The sequence below is a fragment of the Mastacembelus armatus genome, chromosome 15, assembly GCF_900324485.2.
Source record: "Mastacembelus armatus chromosome 15, fMasArm1.2, whole genome shotgun sequence".
Taxonomy (NCBI): Eukaryota; Metazoa; Chordata; class Actinopteri; order Synbranchiformes; family Mastacembelidae; genus Mastacembelus; species Mastacembelus armatus.
Window position 1 is genome coordinate 2,541,084 of NC_046647.1, and position 27,257 is coordinate 2,568,340.

Below are 27,257 nucleotides of genomic sequence, written 5' to 3' on the forward strand. Positions count from 1 at the left end.
GTGGCCCTCGGAATGAACTGATTTTCAACATGAATCTGTCACAACAAGATGTGTTTAAAGTGATAACATACAATTCTAATTTCTTGTCTTTTTATTGAACAGACCCATTAAGCATTTATAGTGCTAAAGGAAAAAGTAAGTGAACCAATAGTCAAGTCAAGTCAGTCAAGTCAACTTTATTTATAAAGCACTTTACATACAGCAACCACCGACCAAAGTGCTGAACATAAGAAAAATCCAACTAGAATAAAATACAATAACAAGAATTGAAATACTAAAGATAATTAATATTAATAATAATTAATCAATATTAATAATAATTAAAATAGTTAATAAATAATGAAATAAATTAAAACATATAGCCACAACTAAACATGAATATAAACAACAACTCATGCTGGATCAAAAGCCAAGGGGAATAGGTGGGTCTTGAGTGTAGATTTAAAAATGGGCAGTGAAGAGGCCTGTCTGATGTGAAATGGCAACGAATTCCAGAGTTTAGGAGCTACAACGGAAAAAGCCCTATCCCCCCTGAGCTTCCGCTGTGTCCTCGGCACCTCCGGAAGCAGCTGCCCAGCCAATCTGAGCGGCCGGGAAGGAGAGTGCAAGTGTAGTAGCTCAGCGAGGTAGGGTGGGGCAAGTCCATTTAAAGACTTAAAAACAAATAAAAGAATCTTAAAATGAACTCTAAAATGAACAGGCAGCCAGTGCAGTGAGGATAACACAGGGATAATGTGCTCTTTCTTTTGTGTGCCAGTTAAAAGGCGTGCGGCAGCATTTTGCACCAGCTGTAGATGAGACAATGTGGACTGACTAACACCAACATATAGAGAGTTACAATAGTCCAACCGAGTTGTAATGAAAGCATGAATTAAAGTTGTGAAGAGATCTTTTGATAGAATGTTTTTTATCTTCGCTAAACGTCTCAGCTGAAAGAAACTGGATTTCACCACTGCACCGATCTGACTGTCCAGTCTAAGATCGTTATCTAACCTAAAACCCAGGTTTGTGACAACAGGCTTTCCAAATTGTGCCAGAGGGCCCAAGTCCACAGGAAAAGACCCACTGGTGCCACCCGGACCAAAAATTATTACCTCCGTCTTATTTTCATTCAAATTTAAAAAGTTAACCGCCATCCAGGCTTTCACTTCTTCTAGGCAAACAACCAGAGTTTGTATGGAGTAGGCATCCTTGCGTTTTAGGGGCACATAAACCTGAGTGTCATCTGCATAACAATGGAAAGCAATTTTATGCTTTCTAAGAATGGAGCCAATAGACTAATTACATCAAAGAAAGCTAAGTGGAGTCAGTAGTTTGGTCACCTGGAGCCCTGTTATTGAAGACTGTCTGGAGCTGTGGTTTAGAGCTTTGAATAATAAAAGACAAACATTTTAAGTTTGCTCTTCATAAGAAGCATCTGCTGATGTGAACTATGCCTCACAAAAAGGAGATCTCTGAAGACATACAATCAGGATTAGTTGATTTACATAAGGCTGGGAAGGGATACTAAGGCATCTCAAAGTGTTTAGGTATCCATCAGTCGACATTTAGACTGTCTATAAATGGAGACAGTTTAGTGCTATGACTACTCTTCCTAGAAGATGACATCCAAGGCACAAAGCAGAATCCTCAATAACATAAAGCAGAACACACAGCTAAAGGCTTAAAGGCATCACTGGAACTGGCTGGAACTGGAACTCTGTTCATGAGTTTATCATACATAGGTCTGGACAGGCAGGATGTCCATGACAGGAAACTGATGCTCTCCAAAAAAAACATTGCTGTGTGCCAGACGTTTGCCAAAACACCTTGGCCAGCCGGGAGACATAGTCCCTCCAGCGTGTCCTGGGTCTTCCCCAGGGCCTCCTCCCGGTGGGACATGCCCGAAACAGATGCCCGAGCCACCTCAGATGACTCCTCTCAATGTGGAGGAGCAGCGGCTCTACTCCGAGCTCCTCCTGGGTAACCGAGCTCCTCACCCTATCTCTAACGGAGCGCCTGGCCACCCTGCGAAGGAAGCTCATTTCAGCCGCTTGTATCCGAGATCTTGTCCTTTCGGTCATGACCCAAAGCTCATGACCATAGGTGAGAATAGGAATGTAGATTGACCAGTAAATTGAGAGCTGAGCTGAAAGGTGAGAGTAGGAACGTAGGTTGACCAGTAAATTGAGAGCTGAGCCTTTCGGCTTAGCTCCTTCTTCACCACAACGGACCCGTACACCGACCGCATTACTGCTGCCAATGCCCCAATCCATCTGTCAGTCTCACATTCCGTCCTTCCGTCACTCATGAACAACACCCCAAGATACTTAAACTCCTCCACCTGAGGCAGGATCTCTCCCCTGGGCTGGGGATGGCAAGCCACCTTTTTCCAGTTGAGTACCATGGCCTCGGACTTGGAGGTGCTGATTCTCATTCCAGCCGCTTCACACTCGTTTGCAAACCACCCCAACACACGCTGGAGGTCCTGGCTCGATGGAACCAACAGGACAATATCATCTGCAAAAAGCAGAGATGAGATCCTGTGGTCCCCGAACTGGACTCCCTCCGGTCTCTGGCTGCACGACAGCCCAACAACATCCAGAGACTTAAGGTACTCGGGGTGGATCTCATCCTCCCCCGGTGCTTTGCCACTGAGGAGCTGCCGAACTACCTCAGTGACCTCGGCCTGGGTGATGGATGGATCAGCCTCCGAATCCCCAGCCCCTGCCTCTTTTATGGAAGACGTGTTGGCGGGGTTAAGGAGATCCTCGAAGTATTCCTTCCATCGTCCGACAATATCCCCAGTCAAGGTCAGCAGCTCCCCACCTCGACTGTAAACAGTGTTGGCAGAGCACTGCTTGCCCCTCCTGAGGCGCCAGATGGTTTGCTAGAATCTCTTCGGGGTCGACCGGTAGTCCTTCTCCATGGCCTCACCAACTCCTCCCATACCCGAGTTATGCCGCTGTCACCGCCTGGGCTGCAGCACACTTGGCCCGGTGGTTCCCGTCAGCTGCCTCGGGAGTCCCACAAGCCAACCAAGCTTCAAGCCAACAAGCCAACCAAGGACACTTTCTTCAGCTTGATGGGCATCCCTTACCTCCAGTGTCCACCACCGGGTTCGGGGATTGCCGCCACGTCAGGCACCCGAGACCTTACAGCCACAGCTCCTAGCTGCTGCACCGACAATGGAGGTGGAAAACATGGTCCATTCGGACTCAATGTCCCCAGCCTCCCTCAGGATCTGGTTGAAGCTCTCTCGGAGGTGGGAGTTAAAGACCCCTCTGACAGAGGATTCGGCCAAACATTCCCAACATACACTTACCGTATGTTTGGGCCTGCCAAGTCTGTCCCGCTTCCTCCTCCGTCAGCGGATCCAACTTGCCACCAGGTGGTGATCAGTTCACAGTTCCGACCCTCTCTTCACTTGAGTGTCCAAGACATACGGCCGAAGGTTAGATGACACAACTACGAAGTTGGTCATCGACCTCGGGCCTAGGGTGTTCTGGTGCCATGTGCACTGATGGACACCGTTATGCTTGAACATGTTGTTTGTTATGGACAAACTGTGATTAGCACAGTCCAACAACAGAACACCACTCAGGTTCAGATCGGGGAGTCTCTCACTGCGAGCAACTCCAGAGTAGAAGAGAGTCCAGCCCCTCTCAAGGAGTTGGGTTCCAGAACCCAGGCTGTGCGTAGAGGTGGGCCTGACTATCTCTAGTTGGTACTGCTCGACCTCCCACACAAGCTCAGGCTCCTTCCCCCCCAGTGAGGTGACATTCCATCGAGTCGTCAAGGTCCCCGCCCTCGACCACTGCCCGATCCACATAGCATCGGCCCCTTATGGATCCTCCTGCGGGTGGTGGGTCCACAGAAGGGCGGCCCCACGTCACTCTTTTGGGCTTTGCCCGGCTGGGCCCCATGGGGGGAGACCCAGCCACCAGGCGCTCGCCAACGGGCCCCGACCCCAGGCCGTACCGGGAGATATCACGGTCCTTGCTGTTTTCTTCATAGGGGGTCTATGAACCGCTCTTGGTGTGGTCCATCACCTAGGACCTGTTTGCCTTGGGAGACCCTGCCAGGGGCATATAAGCGTGGAGGGGGCTCCCGGGCCCTTTCTCTGCTCTGGTAGATAGACTGAGACGCCCCATCTGTCCCAGCGTTCCTCCAACGGAACCCTCCTCCAACGGGACCTCCGGAAAAACACAGAGTTTCTCGAAACCTCCTGGTCTTTAAAGACGAAAGAGAGACAGTTCCCAGGGGATGGAGCCTCTTTGGTTGGGGCGGCAACCCCGAAAAATGGCAACAACAGCCGTGCAACTCACCCAGACGGCACCGGGCCTGGTGGGTGGTCGCGCCAGACCTCGGACTGCCTCGAGGGCTCGAGGGATTGATCCTGCCAGTAGCATATGCTTGTCTGAAAGATTAAGCCATGCAAGTCTAAGTACACACGGCCGGTACAGTGAAACTGCAAATGGCTCATTAAATCATTTACAAACAATATATATATATATTTAACACAGTATTAAAACAACAACTCAAAAAGGGTGCAGAGGAATATCAACAAAGAAGACTGCAATCATTTACAATGGGAGATGGAAGTTTTGCTACATCAAAAACTAAAAAGTCCTAGAGTTATTGAACACACCTTGAACGATAAACAAAGTGAGTAAGTAGGTCCCCATTTGCAGCGTGCAACATGATTTGCATGCAACAAAGCGATAGTGGTACCAGCTGTGGCTCGCAGGTCAACCATGAGCCAGAGGGTTGGTGGTTCGATCCTTGGCTTCCCTGGTGCACAGGCCGAAGTGTCCTTGGGCAAGACACTGAACCCCAAGTTGACCCCGGTGGCTGTTGAATCTGTATGTGTATGAATGTGTGAGCAAGTGGGTGAATGGGCAAAGCACTTTGAGTACACTTGAGTGTAGAAAGCGCTATACAAGTATAAGTATAAAACCATTTACCAATTAAGACAAAAAAAAAAACACCTGAAAGGAATAAATATAATAAGAAACATAAATGTAACATTAAAACTCACAATAACAAACACTTTGGCCATTCCTAAGGCAAATTACTTAGGCTACCTGCGAACTGAGGGTGACTCTATCCCTAAACCAGTCAGGTTTAGGGACAGAGTGTTCCGCCCCGAAGACGTGAAAACAACAGTGTCCAGGAACAGAAAATAGCAATAACCTAGTGATATCTTAATGTCCAGCTAAAACTAATAACCTATTGAACAGGTGCCAAAGGAGATTTGACCAGCCACAGTATTAACTCCAAGGTTTCACTGACTTTTCCTTTCAGCACTGTGAATGTTCAATAGGGGTGTTCAATAAAGACATGAGAAGTGAGAGTTGTGTCTGTGTGTTATCAGCTTAAGCACATTGTTTATTGTTGTGACTTAGATGAAGATCAGATCACATTTAATGGCAAATTAATGCAGCAAACCAGAGATCACATACTTTTTCCTGCCACTGTATGTCTGGAAAGACGACAACCAATTCAGCCCTACTGGCTTTCTTCTGTTGTTTGTCCACCACTACTATGTCCGGTTGGTTAGCCATCACCTGTTTGTCGGTCTGTATCTGGAAGTCCCACAGGATCTTAGCTCGGTCATTCTCCCTCACCTTTGGAGGTGTGTCCCATTTTGACCTTGGGACCTCCAGCCCATACTCGGCACAGATGTTCCTGTACACTATCTACTATCTTGTGCTCAGGGCCTGTTCTTGTGCTGCTACGATCAGTGCCTCTGTGCTGTCTTTCAGTCCAGCTTTTTCCAGCCACCGGTAGGACTTTTCGATATCAGCCACTTCTTGTATCTGTCGGTGGTACATGCCGTGCAGGGGTTTGTCCTGCCATGATGGTGCTTGCGCTTCTTCCTCTGCATCGGGCTTCTGTTGCCTGAGATATTCACTAAGTATTCCATCGCTTGGGGCCATCTTCCTGATGTACTCATGGATCTTGGCTGTTTCATCTTAGATGGTGGCTCTGACGCTCACCAGTCCCCGGCCTCCTTCCTTCCTCTTAGCGTACAGTCTCAGGATGCTGGATTTGGGGTGAAGTCCTCCATGCATTCTGAAGAGCTTCCTTGTCTTGACATCAGTGGCTTCTATGTCCTCTTTTGCCCAGCTTATTATGCCAGCGGGATATCTGATGACCGGCAGGGTGTAGGTGTTGATGGCTTGGACCTTGTTCTTCCCATTTAGCTGACTTCTTAGGACTTGCCTTACTTTCTGTAGGTATTTGGCTGTGGCTGCTTTCCTTGCGGCTTCTTCTTGGTTCCCATTTGCCTGTGGGATTCCAAGGTACTTGTAGCTTCCCTCAACAGCCGCTATGCTGCCTTCTGGGAGTTCAACTCCTTCAGTCCTGACAACCTTCCCTCTCTTCGTTATCATTCGACCACACTTGTCCAGTCCGAATGACATCCCAATGTCGTTGCTGTATATCCTGGTGGTGTGGATCAGTGAGTCGATGTCTCACTCGGTCCTGGCATACAGCTTGATGTCATCCATGTACAGGAGGTGGCTGATGGTTGCCGCACTTGATGGAGACTTGTGCTATTGGCTTGAGGTTGGCTACTAGGGTTGTTTTCCACAGTCCCATTGAGTTCCTTATGAAGGTTCTTAGGGTCCTATTGATGTTGTACAGCTCCAGGCATTCCAGGATCCATGTGTGAGGCATTGAGTCGTAGGCTTTCTTGTAGTCAATCCAGGCGGTGCACAGGTTGGTCTGCCTGGTCTTACAGTCTCGAACGACCGCTTTATCCACCAGTAGTTGATGTTTTGCTCCCCTGGTGTCCCATTCCTTTCTGGGCCCCGCTCATGTATTGAGCCATGTGCCTACTCATCTTAGCCGCTATGATGCCCGACAGGAGCTTCCAGGTTGTGCAGAGGCAGGTTATCGGACGGTAGTTGGATGGGACTGCTCCCTTTTGGGGGTCCTTCAGGATCAGGACTGTCCTGCCTTCAGTTAGCCACTCTGGGTGAGTCCCATCCATTAGCAGACGGTTCATTTGAGCTGCCAGGCGCTCATGGAGGGCAGTTAGCTTCTTTAGCCAGTAGGTGTGGATCATGTCAGGCCCCGGTGCTGTCCAGTTCTTCATGTTTGAGACCCTTTCTCGGATATCTGCCGTTGCGATGGTCACTGGTTCCTGTTCAGGGAGGTTGCTGTGGTCTGCTCTCAGGTCTGCCAGCCACTGGGCATTGGTGTTATGTGATGCCTCCCTCTCCCATATGTTTTTCCAGTATTGTTCAGTCTCCAGCCTTGGTGGGTCTGCTATCGTGTTACTGCCCCCCCCCCACTGAGAGTACACTTTGGATGGTTCGGTGGAGAACATCCTGTTTATTCTCCGTGCTTCTATTTCTCTGGTGTACCTCTTCAGGCGTGTGGCCAGGGCTGTGAGTCGTTGTTTGGCAGTCTCCAGGGCCTCAGGTATGGACAGCCTGCTGTATTTCTTACCCAACTTCATCCCCCTTCTCTGCAGTTCTGATAGTTGGCTAACTTCTCTCCGTGTTGCCCTTATTTTTGCCTCTAACCTCCTTCTCCATGCAGGGTACTGCTCCTTGGTGGTGGAATGTATTTTGTGGCCAAGCATCTCAAGGATCACTGTTGCCGTGGTGTATATCAGCTTGTTGGTCTCGGTGATGGTCACAGTGGGGATTGTTCGTAATGCTGCATTCACATCTTCTAGTAGACTTTCAGAGAGTACTTCACTTAGTCTTGGTAACCGGCTGCGGAGGTTCCAGGTGTCCATCTTGCCTACGATCTTCAGTCTCAGGTCAGCTGCTCTTGTGTTGAGCGTGTCGGGGCTTGTCATTGGGGCTTGGTACCCAATCTCGGGTGGGGGTGGTGTTGTTTCCCCCCTGACCTGGCGTCCTGGCTCCCCCTTGCCGTAGCATTTGTGTTGTATTTCTTCTAGTTGTGACAGCAGCTGCCGTTTGCTTTGGCCCTAGTGTGGATAATGAGTTTCGGAGTTTCCATAGGTCCCACATCCTCTTCATGTAGCCCCTATCGCTGGAGTTACTCATGTAGTAGCATTCCAACAGTTCTCTGTTATCAGCCCTCGTCCACGAGTGTCTTGTTCCAGTAGCCCATTTCTCATCAGGTTGCCCTGGTCCCCTAGCACCTGACGCGGACCTTGTTGACCTGGGCGACGTCCGAGCCGGTATGACTCCAGTATTTGTATCGCTCATTTGTGATGAGGTAGGCTAGTAGCGTTAAGGACCTTGCCTAAGGGCCCACACTGGTGATGCCATGGTCGGGATTCGAACCCCCGACCATTTGGTCTACCCGCACCGATATATATATATATATATATATATATATACACATATACATATATATATATATATAAACTGTTTGTGCTTAGACACACGGGATCTGGCACTGACAGGATGGTATGGCTGTAGGCCATGCAACTTGTGACAAATGCGGTATTTATTGATGCAGACTGACATTACCAACATATATCATAACGTTAAAGGTTCCCATTTGCCTGTGGGTTTCCAAAGTACTTGTAGCTTTCCTCAACATCCGCTATGCTGCCTTCTGGCAGTTCAATTCCTTCAGTCCTGACAACCTACCCTCTCTTTGTTATCATTCGACCACACTTATCCAGTCCAAATGTCATTCCAATGTCATTGCTGTATATCCTGGTGGTGTGGATCAGTGAGTCGATGTCTCACTCACTGACAAAAAGTGTTTGCCCTCCCTGTTAAAACATAACTTAACTGTGGTTTATCACACCTGAGTTGAATTCCTCTAGCCACACCCAGGCCTGATTACTGCCACACCTGTTCACAATCAAGAAATCACTTAAATAGGACCTGCCTGACAAAGTGAGAACCTTCCCAGGAGTGGCCGGCTGACCAAAATTACCCCAAGAGCGCAGCGACGACTCATCCAAGAGGTCACAAAAGACCCCACAAAAGACCCCACAACATCCAAAGAACTGCAGGCCTCACTTGGTCACTTGGTCACTTGGTCACTGTTCATGACTCCACCATAAGAAAGAGACTGGGCAAAAATGGTCTGCATGGCAGAGTTCCAAGACGAAAACCACTGCTGAGCTATAAGAACATAAAGGCTCGTCTCAGTTTTGCCAGAAAACATCTTGATGATCCCCAAGACTTTTGGGAAAATTCTCTGTGGAGTTGAACTTTTTGGAAGGTGTGTGTCCCATTACGTCTGGCGTAAAAGTAACATTGCATTTGAGAAAAAGAACATCACACCAACAGTAAAATATGGTGGTGGTAGTCTGATGGTCTGGGGCTGTTTTGCTGCTTCAGGACCTGGAAGACTTGCTGGATGGAACCATGAATTCTGCTGTCTACCAAATCAAGTTTTCCCTCTGTTCGGGACCCCAAGCTGAAGCGAACTTGGGTTCTGCAGCAGGACAACGATCCAAAACACACCAGCAAGTCCACCTCTGAATGGCTGAAGAAAAACAAAATGAAGACTTTGGAGTGGCCTACTCAAAGTCCTGACCTGAATCCCATTGAGATGCTGTGGCATGACCTTAAAAAGGCGATTCATGCTCGAAAACCCTCCAATGTGGCTGTTCTGCAAAGATGAGTGGGCCAAAATTCCTCCACAGCGCTGTAACAGACTCATTGCAAGTTTTCGCAAATGCTTGATTGCAGTTGTTGCTGCTAAGGGTGGCCCAACCAGTTATTAGGTTTAGGGGGCAAACATTTTTTCACACAGGGCCATGTAGTTTTGGATTTTGTTTTCCCTTAATAATAAAAACCTTCATTTAAAAACTGCATGATGTGTTTACTTGTGTTATCTTTGACTAATATTTAAATTTGTTTGATTATCTGAAACATTAAAGTGTGACAAACATGCAAAAAAATAAGAAATCAGGAATGGGGGCAACACTTTTTCACACCACTGTATGTGTGTGTGTGTGTGTGTGTGTGCACAGTATTATTACTAGAATATCTATCATGTCTTTTTCTGTCCTTTAGGTCCCATCAGATGTACTACATGTTTGGCTTCCTTTTCCTTGTCTTTATTATCCTAGTCATCACTTGCTCTGAGGCGACCATCCTACTCTGCTACTTCCACTTATGTGCTGAGGTAAAGAACATGATAAATGCAGCATGTTTAACATGGATGATTATTTTAGTTTCTTACAGTTGCTGGCCCACATTTCTCCATATTGGGTACAGTTATTAAAACTCTTCACACTATCTTACATATCATATGTTATATATTATACAGAAATGAATCAGAAATGCTCTCAGTTCATTTTGCGTAAGTTAATTCTAAGTGCACAAAATGATACTAAATTAATGCCAGTAATACTGTATGAGAACAGACATATTCACTATGCATTCTTGTATTGAATAGCTACAGATCTACAAATATAAAAGCACTAGTTAACGCTGTCTTCTATATTAAGCCACAAGTGCTATCTGTTATCACCAATTATACGATGCATCGATCCTTTCATTCATCTACCATCTAAACAGGGTCACCGGGGGGCTAGAGTCAGTCCCACTTGACATTGAGTGACAGGTAGGGTGCACCCTAAGTAGATCACCAGTCCATCACGGGATCTGATCACACACATTGTGGCAGGAAATTATAATTCCCATTAATTGTGCAAGAATAACTCATGTACCCATTACACTACAATGTAGATGTTATTACAAGCAGAATCTACTGATCACAGTTTTGTAGTTTTTTGAAAGAAACAAAAACATAATTGCAAATTATACAGGATGCTGTTTGAAATTGAATAAAATAAAATTCCTGAATAAAAAAAATGAACAAAATATAATTTAATTGTTAGTTCAACTACATAATATTAACCACCAAAAACAAGAAATCGTGTACTGTATTTTCCAGACTGCAGGTCACACTTTTTTTTTAGTTCTCTGGCTTGTGCGACTTATGTAGTGAAGTGACTTATATGTGTATATTTATTTATTTATTTTGTCCAGTAGTCACTAGTGTTAGATGACACTCTTGACTCAATTGAAGATAATACTGTACTGCTGAAAAAGTATAAACATTTATGTTCACACTAAACTCTAACTCCTAGTGTAACACAAGTGACTTCAAAGTGCAGGTAATAAAGTCTGCAGCTGAAATACAGTTTGGAGTCTAAAATAATTTACTTTTTTCAAGAATGCTACTAACTGTTAGTGGTTAGCACAAAATGAATGAATGTTTAAACTACATTGATGAGTGATCTGGTGTTATTCTGGGACCACTTGTGCACTGCTATTATTTCAAGTACAATTCATCATAGTTTAAATAAATTACAGTATCTGGCCAAGAAATATGTTCCAGCTGAAGTCAAGAGCAGAGTAAGATGCCTTATTAGATTGGAAACAAACTAAAGGATGTCCTGACATATTTGTGTTGGACCCACTTGTTCTTTTAACCCTATCAGTTAGGACTTACATTCACAAATCTGTGTTTCTTCTCAACTCTGGATTTGTTGTTTTCACAGGACTACCATTGGCAGTGGCGTTCCTTCCTGACCAGCGGCTTTACTGCTGTTTATTTCCTGGTTTATGCTATTCATTACTTCTTCTCTAAGCTGCAAATCACTGGACTGGCTAGCACTATCCTGTACTTTGGATACACCATGATCATGGCTCTCATCTTTTTTTTGTTTACTGGTAGGTAAATCAAAATGAAGGGACAGTAGGAATGCAGTTATGATACGGATCATTGTCAAACGGTGTGAAATCTTGCCGAGAGGAGTATTATTTATTATTGATGGCATTAAGAGATCACCAAACAATGTCCTTGACGAACTATTACAGTGCAACTCTATTGGTGGGTCTAAACTAAACTCAGGTTCATCTGTAGGGATTTAGTTTATTTTGGTTAAATTCCAGGCTGACTCAGCTTTGACTGGAGTTATCAAATAAAATTGCAGAATGGCAGAATTTATGAATGGGAAGATAGTAAGGAATCATGCACTTGTTATGCTGACTCCGTCTGTTTGGAGGATGTTCCTGTGCAAGGCTGGAGTGAACCTCTCCAGACTGTCACATCCTTACTGTGGCAGCAAAGAACAAGAGCGTGTTAAAACCTACTCCACAGTTGAATTGTTTAAATGCTAAGAAATGTGAAATAAAATGTTGATGTGACGGATGTGGTAGGATTGTCTCTGCAAACAGATTATTAGAGTCTTACCTGGGGGAGAATAAATAGGGTTTGCACATTATGTTTTATGCATATGATCCCAGGTCTCATGGACAACTTAATCAAATGTGAAATATATTCAAATAGCCTTGAATCATGTCAGCATAAATCTAACAAAATGCTGTACATTTTCAACAATATGTTTAATGGTGTCCTGATTAGGTTGACAATTAGAGTTCCAAAAGATGTATGAAACACTGATTTTGAGGAATTGATAGTGACCTGTTGCCCCTAACCCTCTCCTGCATATTCTTTATTTTATGCAGGTCTATTGTTCCAGAGTCAAGGAAGGCTTTATTTAAGTGTATTTTCTCTGTCAACAGGTACAATCGGTTTCTTTGCCTGTTTCTGGTTTGTTACCAAGATCTACAGTGTCGTCAAAGTGGACTGAGGAATCCAAACACAATATATATTTTCCCATCAACCTTTGGAACATTCAGAACCATGAAACTGAACATTAAAACCTGAAGCTTCACCTCCTTGTTTTCTTAAGCAGAATCAGATAAATGACAGTTTCCTTTGTTGGTGTGCCTGAAGTGTTCATGTGTGGCTATGTGTACTTTGTACATGTCCAGAGACTACGTGTGCTGGCATACCATGCATTTTTTAAATGCATTTTATAATCCCTGCACTTTGTTTTTGTGACTAATAAAGTTTTGAGGGTCTGCTTCTTAAAGGTAATTTCTCAAGACTGGTTGTGTTAAAAATATGCACAGATGTGAAGTGTTTTTTTTAACCTGACATGTGTGCAACCTGCCAGTCTGAAATCTGTACCAAGTTGCACATTGTATATCAAAATGTGTCTGTTTGCATTTTAACACTGAATCACTGAATATGTTTGCATGGGGTCAATATTCATTTCAAAACAGTAGAAACAACCTGTTTTTTGTTTGTTTTTTTTAAGTTTTGGTCCCAAACAGTTTTCATTTGTGTGAGGTGCCCAGGGATAAGTAATTAATCTTCTATTGACCCCTTTTTGAGGATGTGTAGGTTTAGCCAAAGAAGTCTTCAGATCTGCAAAATTGCAGGAAAATTACAGCATGGCAGCAGTGCAGTATGAGATGTAAAATATTTTTTAGAGATTGAAAGTATTGCAGTTCTGAGAAATCCTACCTTGCTGAAAGCCTCTGTTCCCTCAGAAAAAATCTATGGGCATGGTAATATATCAGCGTGTCAGAATGAAATCCTGTCCTGTTCCCCAGCTCGGACTTATGTTCATGTTCTAGAAAAATAGGAATCTTATCACAATTGCTCCCCACAGAGGCATTTCTCAGCTACTTATTTTGTCAGTATGATGTGTTCAGTGTGTGCTAGGGCAACAGTGTGATGCTCTGTGTTGCACTGACTGTGTTTGACCATCCGTTGTAGGTTTCAAGTGAGTCATAATTTGTAGACCTTTAGAGCTGTAATTCTTTAGATTTACCAGCAGGCAGTAGTTTGCTGTTAAAGTTAAATTATGTGTAGAAAATGATATTGTGTTGGCAGAGTTTTTAAAAATTTAAAAGAACACTTGCTGCAAAATTACGACACAGGCTATCAAAAACATTGGGCGAGACAATTTATGTAGACCTCCTGACTGTCTAGTTTAGTTTTCTTCCAATTAGTCACATGCATTTCTCACTTTTTTTTTTTAAAAATTCACAGTTCTTTTTAACATGCAGCTCAGCACAGCAGTTAATGTCACATCAGAACACTAACAATATTTTCCTCCAAAAATACATAATCCTGTAGACGATGATCTAAAAAGTACTTTAGCAGCTTAGCATTAGGATGTATGTCATGGTTGTCTTTGACTAGCTTCCAGTTTTAATGTCTTTGCATAAAGATTCCATTACATCAAGAACGAGGGCACTTCAGTGCATTGGGATTGTGCTACTTTACAGTATGGTTCAGAAATAAACTGGAAATGCTGCAGTCTGCTTCAGTTGTCTATAGATGCACAAATATCAATGTACAGTAGTGTTGTTGAACCCTTCTGTATTTGGACACAAGTACAGATCACACCTGATATCCTGTCTTGCCCCATTTCCTCATCTGGTTCTGGTCTTTTGTAGAGGTCATCCAGGAATGTAATGGATTTTAGTTTTCGTTTTTCTAGACTATAACTCTGGTGGTGGTTGAGAGCGAAAACATGTTTAAATGAATGCATCTTTAGCATAATGTTGCTGTTAATGTGCCGACTGTCTGAGGAGTTTTAACTCGGTTTACATCACAGACTGCGGGTCTAGAATAAATGCATTTCTTCACTTCATGTGAAAGGTGACCACCATGATGCAAACTCACAGCTTATTTTCTGTTTTTTCCTTGTTCCTAGCTTTTTCTAGAACTTGAGTGAAGCAATGTATCAAAGGCTTTTACCTTGAGCTTTTCAGCTTTCTCACTTTGAAATATTTTGTGTACATCAATTGTTCTATTGTAAAAAATGTGGAATGGAACAAGGGAGATGTAAATGAATTGACTTGGTACTGTGAAAACACATGAAAAAGAAAGTACTACTGACCACAGTTTAATATTATTACCATCATAATCAAATGTGATCTTGTTACACCTTAGTCTCATTTGTTTTGGTTTTGTGTTTTAATGACTAAATAACCTAATTTAAAATTCAAGATGGAGGACCTAGGTAAGAGCTTGATATACACACACATACATAAACTGACATTTTTTAAATGAGGTATCGTGATGATTCTAAAATAACATATCAAATTTGTTTCTTTATTCTTTACTCCTACAGTAAGCAGATATTCAGGTTAGATGGACTGCTAGGTATTTTAACCATTTTAAACAACATAGTATTTTTATTTTGGTGGTGCAGCCCTGCTCCTGTGGGGTTTTGGAACTACTCTGGGCAACCTTGATACAGACTCTCCCTGAGTTAACATTTTTATTTAACTGCTGAATTCACAGGATGGCCCAATAAGTGATAATATGTTGTAAAGATCCTTTTGCATAGTACGTAAGATCAGAAAAACTTGTAATGATATTTTTATGAAGCCTGGCTGGCATAAGGAGTTGGACAAAGGCTCTACTTACCCATAACTATAGACCTAATACTAAGTAATAACAAACCATTGAATGGCATGACAGCACCCAGTTCAGCTGCCTACACACTCATCTGCCAAATCATTTGCAATGCCTTACAAGGAATTCACAGAGAGCGAGATGTTAGCAGCATGTAAGCACTCCCCGAGACTTCATGGAGTTATGTTCCTGTTGATATGAGCAGATGATTGACAATGGAAATAAACTGATACAATCCTCAGCCCTCCAAAAACTACAAAACAGTCAAAAATAACGAATAACCTATTTTTAACTGTTTTATTGTCCCTTCTCCACATTATTCTCTCTTTAGAACTTCAGAACACTACTTTAATACAGTGGGTAATCTGGAAGTCTGACCTTTTTAGGCCACAGCAGGAATCATCATACAGTGTCACAGCTTGACACGGGAAATTGGTTTTAGTAATGTTGAGTTAGAGTGTCCATCCATCCATCTATTATCTATACCCGCTTATTCCTTAACCAGGGTCACGGGGATCTCCTGGAGCCTATCCCAGCTCTCTTTCAGGTGGAAGGCAGGGGTAACCTGACATATATGTTTTTGGACTGTGGGAGGAAACTGGAGTATTCTCTGAGTCTGAGTTTTATGACACTTCTTTTCCAGCTAATTGAATGGTTAAACCCTTAAAATGCAATATCATTCTAAGTGTCAAGGTCCGTAGGCTTTCAAACTTGGTCAGCTAATTTATATTTGTTTTCCATTTACTATTTTTCTATTTCTAGAATCTTTTATTTTCTACTGAAGGTAAAAAATCTTTTTTTATAAAGTGCCTTGAAATGACTGTCTTGTGATTTGGCACTATATCAACAAATTGAACTGAACTGAATTGAATTGAACTGACTGTGATGGACTGGTGACCTGTCCAGGGTATACCCTTGCCTTTCACCCAAAGAGAGCTGGGATAGGCTCCAGCAGATCCCTGTGACCCTAAATAGGAATAAGTGGGTATAAATAACGGATGGGTGGACTTACTATTGTTCAATCTGACGTTTCTGACTTGTCTATAGCACCTCCTTGTGGGAGCACCTCAAAGTACAAGCACAAGGGCTGAGAACTGACAATTACAAAGATTTGCTCCTTGCTTGTAATTCATATTTGTTGCTGAGTTGCAGTTCTGCACTACATGCAATAACAGATATAGACATCTGGGGCGCAATAATGTCCTAAGATCACCTGGAAGCTGATTAGTACATGTGCAGATTACATTTTATTTTCAAGTGAACTGCACTATTCTTCACATTTGGTGTTCCATGTGTGCCTGTACATTTTTATATAATTTTTACTAAATAATAAAATACCATAAATAATAAACAAATAAATTATGCCACAGCGGATTCATCTGCCTCCATCTAACCCCTAAGAGCAATAAAATAAAATAATTTTACAAAACGCATGATAAATGTTTATTGTGAAGTGGAAGAAGATGTCTCATACAGTTACAGGCTTGCAATGTAGTCCTTCTACATACAAAAATCCAATTTCTGCCCACTAAGAGCAATGAATTTTTGAAAACTGTTATAGAAACACACAGATACTTTACATATCATTGGATATTTAAGATATGCAGCAACGTTTTTATCAGTTGACTCATTATTTGTCATCTACAGCATCAGTGCTGACAGGAGCTACTGGTTCAGTATTGTAAGGGATGACTGCCATGACTCATGCTCAGCAACTCAGGACAGAACATTTTGGAGTTATGTTCAAAATATGCAATATTATAATATATTCATCATTTCTAATGTGGTATATTATTTACGATGTCAAATAGTTTGAGAGGCACGGGTCAATAAAATGCCAGGCGCAGATGTAAAAACTGCAAACCGTACAGGTGCAGGTACAGGTAAAGTGTTACTGGAAAATAAGCCTATGTGTTCAACTAACCACATTTAAATACAATATGACCGGAAATGATACTTATTTCTTTGTAGGTAAAAGCAGACAGCACAGCTTGTAGTGGTTTGAAGTTTACGTCGAAGTATTAGTCGGGGAGTTGTATATAGTTGTGTGTGCATGGGTCAATGTGTGACTCCGCTTTGCCACGTTTCACTAAATGACGTAATTCCTCCAAGGGCTGACAGGTCACTGTGCAGTAACGACACAGTCAGACAGCGAACCGGGCGTGTAGCCGCACATCTAACACACTGTTTATTCTCCACAGGTTTACGGCTGGAGATAGGGTCAAGTGTCTGTTTTTAGATACCAGACACCAGGCACCCGTTATTCCTGACTCAGATAACCAGCTGGCTAATGTTAGCTGTTTCCTGGTTGGAGCTACAGCCATTTTGAATTTTTACTGAGAACCAAGTAGCCGGCCGTGGTTTGGGGAGCAGAGTAAGCTAACGTTAGCCACTGCTTTCATTTTCCATCTGCAGACAGGAAAAAGACATTTCTGAAACGGGCATTCACCATACATCGAGTCAACAATGAATCCAGAATAGTAAGTATCATACTGAACAATGGTCTGTTATATTTTGGGCTATGGTTAAGGTTAGCTCTGTGCTAACAGATAGCTAGCTACGCTTGTGAAAATATCTTAGCATTAGCAGTTGTGGTAAGTTAATGGTTAACGTCAGCACACATTAATGCCCACCTATGTCTGCCTCAGATACTCTGCTCATTTTACAGGATCATCAGTGGACTGATGTTAAGCACTTACCAGTCGGTAGATATGTGACTTACGTTGTTTGTAAAACACAGTGGCCGTTGTATCGGCATCGTCGGTTGCTGAGGATGTCGGTTGTAGTTCTGTTAAGAGGCTGACTGTTCACTGTAACAATAGCGTTAACTACTGGTTAGTTGTATTTAGCTAACTGGCATGATGTCAAAAGCATAGTGACTTGTCAACAGAGGTTCCCTGCATTTTATATACACAACCCGATAGTTATGCTTCAACATCACGCAGTACCACCGTCATGTTCAGTCTATGTGTGTGGTTGTGATAGTTTAACCCTGTTACTGTTAAAACAATACGCTACTAGTCAGTCATCCGTTGTTTTCGTGCAGGTAACTGATTCTGCGCTTTACCTGCTGTTCATCATGACTGGGTTTTCTGTCAAATGGACTAGTAGTGGTGAAGCAATCATGTGTAGGTCACATGCCACAGAACAAGCCCTTGGTTTCATCACAGCAGTGTTAAGCAATCACCTAGTTCAGCTTTCAGAAAATGTTCACAAGGGTAGACTAAAGTTGTTGGCAAGATGTTATATAGTATTAGTGTTAAATCTTAAACATGTATTTATATTGACATTACTCCTGATGATGTTATCTGGTGTCCCATTGCCTTTTGTAGACTGCTCAATCAAGCATTAATGATGAACATCTTTGGTATAGGCCAGCTATTCAAAACAAACAAAGTATCACTAAGGAGGATGAGTACTACTTCATAGTACTACTTCATAGTACTTCACATTTTTACTCCGTGTTTTTGGTTGACTTGGTATCGTCATCAGAGTTGTGTTGAGGCAGTGGATAGGGATGGTCATTGTCCACAGTCACAGACTTAATAAAAAGGGAATGACTGGATTTTTTAGGGGGAAGGGAAGAACCTGAGATGTTGTGGAAGGCACAAAACTTACAGGCCTAGCTGATGTGTGAGAAACTTTTTTCACTCTACTGATGTTGCTTGTGAAATAAATGTAGATTTGCTATGAAGTGCCAGTTACTACTTTTGATACAGTACTTTAATTTCAAAAGTTTTTGCCAATGTCAGGTATGCTTTATCATTAAGCCTGTGAGTAAAGCGTACTATGAAGTTGGGATTTATTTGTAACCAACCTATCAGCATCCTCTGAGATGATAACACATTACCCTTCACTACCTTTCAAGAAGTCAGTGTTCTTCCTTGCTTAAGGTTTCACACCTTGTATATTATGCAGGAGAGATCCATCAAATAGAAGTAGTAGTAGTCTTCTGGTTCTCCATTTATTTATATTTTTAGGCTTTACATGCTGCCTAAGCCCACCTTGTTACATGATAATAAGGTAGGGAATTTATGTTATAGGAGAATGTCCTACCCTTAGGATGCAAGTTGTTCTATGCTTCAACAGTAGTCTTTGAGAATGAAAACTGTGCATCTATCTATTTATCTATAACCTTCCCAGTCAGTAAGTCAGCTCTGTAGCTTTTATTTCAACATGAACACTGTAATTTTCATATTAATAAAAAATATGAACATCTTCATATTTATTTTATACACTGCACATATTTTTAGAACAAACTCTACAAATTGTGCAAAAACAAGTACAATATAAAAATATAATAATGAAGGGTCACGTGACTGTATCTGGGTATTAGCGCCTGCTGTCAGGCTCTTACTGATGTGACTGGGGTGTAAGGTCTCTAAGTGTCTCTTCAATTTATTCTTTATTATAATAATTCTGCCTGCTATATGTTATGGCATGAAAGGGGAAAAAGTTGCCTCTGACAAGCCTTTGTGTACCCCCTCAGGAGGGTGTGCCCCACAGTTTCAGAAACACTGATGTAACTGATGAGCATACATGTAACTGAAACTGACATTGCATGAAAGTTGAATGCTTTAGAAGTAAATGTCCCATCACCGCTTTGAACTAGCTCTGTCAGGTCTTGAGTGAATCTTGCCCGTTCCCAGGGCTAAATATGGCACCCATTTAATTGGTTAAATTGGTAATCTATCACTTACTTACTTGGTTACCCATTTCTGAAAATATGCAACTAAAGTATTTTTGTCCTTCCCTTTCAGCGACTATTTATTCAAGTTGCTTCTGATTGGGGACTCTGGTGTTGGAAAGTCTTGTCTTCTTCTCCGATTTGCAGTAAGTTTTCCTCAAGCTGGAGCCAGTCTGACAGTATTGTACTGTAAATTGATTTAATGCAGACTATTGGATAGCTATGTAACTTAACTGACTTTTTTATTAACTCAATATGAACCTAACTATGTATAATCCTTAAATGTGTCTGTTAAACTTTTATTTGTAATGTAACATTCTCCAGTTTTTTTGTACTATTGAAAATTTCACTATACCAGCACCTTGTACTAGTAATGAGTGATAGTACTATTGGTGTGTATGGTAAAACAGGAAGTAAACAGGATGTGTGATCCACCTAACTCTGACTCTGATCTCTCTGCAGGATGACACATACACAGAAAGTTACATTAGCACTATTGGTGTGGACTTCAAAATACGAACCATAGAACTAGACGGAAAGACTATTAAACTTCAGATTGTAAGTAACCTGCTAGATACTACTGAACTACATCTGTACAGCTGAAAAGTTTAAAAGGTATATATGGCATTATTTATTTATTTTATTTATTGCTACATCATAAAAGACCCAAACAACTTTTTTATTTCCCCTGCTCTACTCGAGGAAGTAAATATTTAACAGCACTTCACAATTATATAGTTTTTATATTTTAATAATTTATATTTTTTGGACAATTATGGAGTCTGTGGCACAGAGAAATATATATCAGGCTCTAGATACACACAATAGTTGGATACAGTCAGTGTTGTTTGGGACTGCACATAAGATTTGTTGACAAGTAGAGAAACATACTGTATTTGCTTTAAAAATAACCTCTATTAATAATTTAAAGTTTATATTAATTAATCAACTAATTGTTTAGTCTGTTAAATGTAAAAAATGTAAGAAATTCCCTTCACAACTTCACAGACCCAAATGCGATGTCCTAAAATTTGTCCTTTTTAAAATTTGTGCAAATACCAATTAAGTGTTCATTGCTATGATGGCACAGGGAAAGAAACTGTCTCTGTGCCTGGTTGTTTTGGTGTACGTGTTCTGCCAACCAGAGGGGAGGAGTTCAAACAGTTTGTGACCCAGATGTGAGGGGTCTTCAGAAATCTTCTCTGTCCTCTTTTTCAATATATTTTGTTTATAGTAACATTTGAAAGGCTGAAATAAAACAGATTCAGTATTTTTACCTAACAAATTACTGAAAACAATTATTAAATTATAACACACATCTGGCAATAATTTTTTTTTAAATTAATTTAATGACTTTAAAAATTTTGTGTCCAAGGGCCAAAGGGCAAGCCAAAATCTCAAGGTATTCCATTTCAAGCACAACAGTCTCTATGAAATGTGTTATTACTCTTATCACTCTGTAAGCATTTATTTGTATTTACTCATGCAAATAAAATTTGACAAATTATTATATTAATTATAAAAGATTTTACAGAGTAATTCAAGACTCTTTGAAATTTCAAACCAGCAACACGCCAATTTAAAGCAATGCAGAATACTGTCTTGTTTGTTGTGTTGATTATACTTACTTTTATATTTGTTAAGTCATCTGTTTATTTAGGCACTTAGGTTGCCTTTTACTTGTTTTTAAACTGCTATATAAATAATGTTTGACTTGAGTTTGAGTTTAAACCAGACAGGTCACAACATTAAAGCTTAATGGAACTGACAAGGAGGATGACATGGCAAAACGTCGCTAAAATTATGCATAGTTGTCCCAAAATCCTAGCCTGGCCAGTCAGACCCACTCCTTTCTTGGCAAAGGAATGTGGGTCTGGATCCCCTGCCTTAGGAAGTTTATTCCTCTGCCTTCAAATGAGTCAGGCCTATCACATCCATTTATCTGCAATGGGGCGGGCTTTACGTTGCAGTCGCCCAACCAGATTTAAACAAACCTTGCACATACGCACTGACTTGTTGTCCCAAGTCCGCAAAACTTTCTACAACTGGCTTTTACTGTTTACTCTGTTGAAAAATATGCACAGAACTGGTGATAACACCATGTATTTTCATGTTTTTACACCAAAAACATCAACAGTCATTCACTAGCATTGCTACTCTACCACACGCCATGTTGGATTAATAGTAGGTTTGTTTGTTAATACTGGTCCCACTATCACTTTGCTTATGTCATATCCTTCGTTTCTCTGATTGGTTTTTATTCTGTGTTCATTGGTTTAGGAATTCGATCTCAACCCATGAGATTCCAGACTTTTTATAGAATAGAAAAATACGCTGGCTGGCTAGGCTAACAAAATCCCACGGCACACTTGGACTTGCTTCATGGCATATTATTTTGGAACCACTGATTTAATTGACTTCCCTGTCATAAATAAGAATAAGCTCGTAAACAGTGGATGAATTAATGAAAGTGTGAATATGGCCTTATGTGGCTATAGGTGGTTATTTAAATGGAATGTTTCACTAAAGTGGTATTAGGAGGCACTAAAGCAATTTTCTCTTGTAAATGGTGAAATTTGAACAGATTTATTATTGGTGGAAAATATTCGCTTTGATGACACTTCTATGGTCCACTGAAACCTGTGTAAAGTGTGTTGCTTTTACAAATCCATTCATCAGAGGTATTCATGTTTTTCATTTGACAGTGGGATACAGCAGGCCAGGAGAGGTTTCGTACAATCACATCCAGCTACTACAGAGGTGCCCATGGTATTATTGTGGTGTACGATGTCACAGACCAGGTCAGTAACTCCACACTTACAATGCCTATTACAACTCATAAAGTAGCAGGTGAGATTTTGCCTTAGAAAAACATCAGAATCAGGTTTATTGCCAAGTATGTTGGACACACAAGGAATTTGAGTATAGTGGCTCTGTGTGTGCTTGTCAGTGAGAAGATTAAATAAATACAAGTGGGAGAAATAGAGTAGGAAGAGAAATAGACTTAGCACTTGGTCAAGTCCAGAAAGCAGAAGCGCTTCTAATTGAGTATTTTACATTTACAGTTGCTGTAGATACAGTATTTACAGTTATTCATTGTTATTGTACCAATACAGTTATTGCACTTGGACAGGTATTGCACTGGGGGTTGTCCACAGTGGTCTGTTGTCAGACAACATGAATTAAGTGTTCATTGCTATGATGGCACAGGGAAAGAAACTTTCTTTGTGCCTGGTTGTTTTGGTGTACGTGTTCTGCCAACAGGGGAGGAGTTCAAACAGTTTGTGACCCAGATGTGAGGGGTCTTCAGAAATCTTCTCTGTCCTCTTTTTCACCCATCAGGTGTACTGGTCCTCAATGGAAGGCTTGTTGGCCCCAGTGATTCTTTCTGCAGCCCAAACTGTCGTGTTTGGATGCTGAACTATGGTAGAAAACAGACTCATTGATTCCCCTGTAGAACTTTAACAGCAGCTCCTAAGGCAGGATATATTTCCTGAGCTGATGCAGAAAGAACATCCTCTGCTGTTTCTTCTTGATGATAGAGCTGATGTTAGGTGTCCTCTTCAGGAGATGATTGTGGATCCCAGAAACCTGAAGTTCTCCGCTGCTAATACAGTGCTGATGAGTATGGTGAGAGGCAGTAGCATAGGGGGACTCCTTCCTAAGTCCAGTGTCATCTCCAGGTTGTTACGACCATGCCACAGAGGCAGCTGTTCAACCTCCTGTCTGTACACAGACTTGTCACCATCTCGGATCAGACCGATGACCATTGTCTCTTCTGCAAACCTCGAGAGTTTAGCAGAGTGGTCCCCTAAGGTGCAGTCATTGGCGTAGAGGGAGAAGAGCGGGGGGAGAGCACACATCCCTGTGGGGCTCCTGTGACCGGGTGCTGGATGTAGTTCTCCCCAGCCTCACCTGCTGTCTCAGGTCTGTCAGAAAGCTTATCTTCGACAATGACAGGAGAAAGTGTGTTTGGAGTTAGTTGCGTGATGTTTAGGAGCTCTTCTCTGGTGAATGTGACCCGAAATGGATTGTAGAAAGCCAGAACATCAGATAAACAAAGCACGAGAGAAAGCACGACCGAGGCAACCATCTTTACATGCTGATTTCTTTAATGGTTGAATGGGAGAGTAACTGTATTGAAACAGCGTATGACTGTCCAGTTTATGATGAACACAAATGCAGGGAAATAACCATTCCTTATCTGTCCACCTGGACCAATCTGGTCAATAATCCCCAGGCAAAGTCGTCTGCTTGCTGCTTTCACTTTCGACATTATGTTCTCTGTAAGTAGGTTGTAATGTATATGTGTATGTACTCATGGCTATGTATACGCTACTTGAATTCCTGACAAGTGAACCTCTCTGCAGTCCTGACCGTCTGTTATAGTCTCTTCTTGTCATGTCTGGGGGGCAGCAGTGGCTCAGGAGGTAGACCAGGTCGACTGAACCAGATGGTTGATGGATACTTGGCTTTGCTGGTCCACAGGTCGAAATGTCCTTGGTCAAGACACTGCACCCCAAGTTGCCCCTGGTGCCTCTTCCACTGGTGTATGAGTGTGTGGATGAATGGGTGAATGGACAAGTAGTGTATAAGCGCTTTGAGTACACATGAGTATAGAAAAGTGCTATACAAATAAAAGACCATTTACTGCTTGTTGGCCGGACAGTTCATAGAACATAGGAGATATGAGGGACTAGGCCCTACTCATCCTTATCACATTTGAAGTTTGTCCGGACTAACTCAATTATAGCACTTGAACTGTGAATGGAAACATACAGTAGCTTCAGTATAGTGCTCAGATTTTATAAGTTGTAATAGCAAACTGCAGTGTTTTATGATTTGCTCTCTTGTGTCATGTTTTGCCCTGGCAATACTTCAGACTGGCTTTCTGTCAGAAAAAAACTGCACACTAGTCCTAATGCAAATTTGTAGTGTAGTATTGTAAATCTGGTTCTGTAGATGCTGCTGAGGTCAGGTAGTAGCAAAATTAACTTGTTGGAAATGTTTTTCTGATTCCTTTCTTAGGAGTCCTTCAACAATGTCAAACAATGGCTACAGGAGATTGACCGCTATGCCAGTGAAAATGTCAACAAGCTCTTGGTTGGAAACAAGTGTGACCTGACAACAAAAAAGGTGGTGGATTACACAACAGCAAAGGTGAGAAGGGGTAGCATAGCATATTTTTCATCTTGCAGCAACCTTTGTATTGTATTAATTTTGTATTAGCCCTCATTTTCTGATCACTAAGAAGTGCAATCAGGCACTGTTAATTTACCTGTTATATGATGCTACATGATTGCATATTCATAATGAAAGTTTATTAGTTTTTTTTTATGATTTATTTTGTCTTTCATAGTAAATCTTGGAATTAGTTGACTTGATGCTGTTATGGATGCAGTCAAGATTCACAATAAAACCCAGTCTTTTGTTAGGTCCCATCCTATGTTTACAAAATATTTGGTAATTGCTGGTCAAATCAGTAAGTCTGTGAACCTTGTACATACTGTTAAATGTAAGCCCTGATCAAGTCCTGAAGTGACATGTTGTTTCATTGCTCCACCCATCTGACCAATCATTCACTTTGTTTGAAGCACAGTGATGTGTTTTGGGATTTTTGAGTTATAATTCTTGAGCAGGTTTTGATTCAACCTCACAGTATCATGTCCTCTCCTTCAGCTGCCCTACACCTCCCTGGTTAGGCTTCTGGCTTTTTCTATTGTCCTGTCTGCGGTTTATTTCATAAATTTTATTATCTCATCTGGCGCAGTGTTAAAATTGCTGAATAAATTTTCCTCCTCCTTGATTGGTTTATAAATTTATAAATATTGATCTGAGTGTTAATATCAGACACCAGACATCTCATACTTCTCGACAGTCCATTCTTAGTGTAAACTTCCACATCACACCGTGAGTTATGCACTGGACATCTGTTGGTTGCATCACCTAAAATAAATATCACAATCAACTATGATTTAGTACATATGTAATAATTAAAACATTCTTATTAAATGCATCTATTTTATAAGATTGTCTATCCTTCTGTTATTCATTCATCAGGATGTTTTTATGAACAAAATTACATTATTTTAATGGCAACAAATTACTGTTTGGAATAAAAACTCCCTCAGTCAACAGAGTAAATAAGAAAGTAAGTTTATCACTTAATTTAGCATCATCAATTAAACTGCATCATCCCAGTGTTTCCACTTAGCATCATTATGTCCTATAACCCACTTGACCAGTATGGCACATCGTTGTGTGCCAGCCTTTTATCATTATTATATTGGTCAGGAACTGCAACTGCAAACACAAATGTTAACACTTGTTCTCTGTCCATACTCTGTGTTCAGGAGTTTGCAGACTCTCTAGGCATCCCATTTTTGGAAACTAGTGCTAAGAATGCCACCAATGTGGAGCAGGCTTTCATGACAATGGCTGCTGAAATCAAGAAAAGGATGGGCCCCGGAGCTACAGCTGGAGGTGGGGAGAAGCCCAATGTGAAGCTGACCCCTGGAACTACTGTCAAGCCTACATCGGGAGGATGCTGCTGAGAGAGAATCCACTTCCACTTTGGCGCCCACCCCCAGTTTGCTCTGCAGGCCTATCAGCCATCATCCTCTTCTAAACGTCACTGTGTCCTAGCAAAGGCCCCCCCAACCAGGCAGGACAGGGAGGACATGATTCACATGTGTTGCCTGTATTTGTACTGTACATACTGTAGCTGCACTACCAAAAAAAAAAAGTAAAGCATCTTTTTTGGCATACTGTCCTGCTACTGGTGATTTGGCATGACCCCCTATCTCAGACCCCTAAGAGGTTACTTTAATCTGGCCCTCTGAATGCAGGTTCATGAGACAAGTATGTGTGTCCCTACATTCCTACAGCAGGGGTGGTAAATTATTATTATTCAATTTTATGGTTTCTGTTTGTATGGATCTTTTCTGTTCCTTGTTTCCTTCTGTGATTATGCTGCTCTATAGCAGAATGTGTCTGTCAGTCTGTCCCAATTTGAAGATGTTTTTTTTCTCTCACAAACCTCTCCACAGCAGCGTCTCACTGTCCAGCATCTAAAATCTAGTGCAACAGTATATGTACATAAACATTGTATATATATATATGTAAGATCTGATTTACCAGTTCTGTAGTGTTCATTACACTATTGGGATAGTCTTGACTCTTTTTTTTTTTCCTGCATTAAATTTGTGGCTAAAGACGAGTTTGTTGCTCAACATGTAACACTTCAACTGAAAATAAATATTGTACTACCAGACTATGAAATGCAAAGTCCTGTCTAGAAAATATTTATTCTGCATCCATTTGGCAAATATTATGCCTTTTACATGGGGTCTGTTTGCAAATTGCTGTGTAATCTCATTACATTACAGAGTTGCACATA

General features: G+C 41.7%; 2 protein-coding genes and 1 long non-coding RNA gene across 4 annotated transcripts in view; 2 read left to right on the plus strand and 1 right to left on the minus strand.

Moving 5' to 3' along the window:
* The window catches only part of tm9sf2 (transmembrane 9 superfamily member 2), a 29,277-nt gene extending 16,446 nt beyond the window's left edge, over positions 1-12,831 (plus strand). The window contains exons 15-17 of one of the 2 annotated variants that reach the window (XM_026309216.1): positions 9,951-10,062; positions 11,447-11,618; positions 12,474-12,831. In XM_026309216.1, coding sequence (XP_026165001.1) covers positions 9,951-10,062; positions 11,447-11,618; positions 12,474-12,541 — 352 coding nt within the window. In that variant the 3' untranslated portion in view covers positions 12,542-12,831. Of the gene's footprint in view, positions 1-9,950; positions 10,063-11,446; positions 11,619-12,473 lie in introns of those variants that run through there. The other variant, XM_026309217.1, reaches the window with a different exon arrangement.
* Positions 12,832-13,035: 204 nt separating this feature from the next.
* Positions 13,036-18,382, minus strand: LOC113131678 (uncharacterized). The gene is made up of 3 exons (XR_004463223.1): positions 17,871-18,382; positions 13,264-13,372; positions 13,036-13,164 (listed from the first exon to the last, which is right to left on the minus strand). It is a non-coding gene; the product is annotated as an uncharacterized LOC113131678 (long non-coding RNA).
* LOC113131676 (ras-related protein ORAB-1-like) lies at positions 17,258-27,145 on the plus strand. Its single transcript, XM_026309218.2, has 6 exons — positions 17,258-17,651; positions 19,932-20,004; positions 20,321-20,416; positions 22,564-22,659; positions 24,887-25,018; positions 26,212-27,145. The coding sequence occupies exons 1-6, from the start codon at positions 17,638-17,640 to the stop codon at positions 26,410-26,412; spliced, it is 612 nt and encodes a 203-aa protein (XP_026165003.1). The 5' UTR covers positions 17,258-17,637; the 3' UTR covers positions 26,413-27,145.
* The last annotated feature ends 112 nt before the right edge of the window (positions 27,146-27,257 follow it).

Bases quoted from the DNA above. Each gene is read 5' to 3' on its own strand.
- LOC113131676 (XM_026309218.2), top strand. The intron at 22,660-24,886 runs GTCAGTAACTCC...TTCCTTTCTTAG, and splicing joins TGTACGATGTCACAGACCAG to GAGTCCTTCAACAATGTCAA. The intron at 25,019-26,211 runs GTGAGAAGGGGT...CTCTGTGTTCAG, and splicing joins TGGATTACACAACAGCAAAG to GAGTTTGCAGACTCTCTAGG.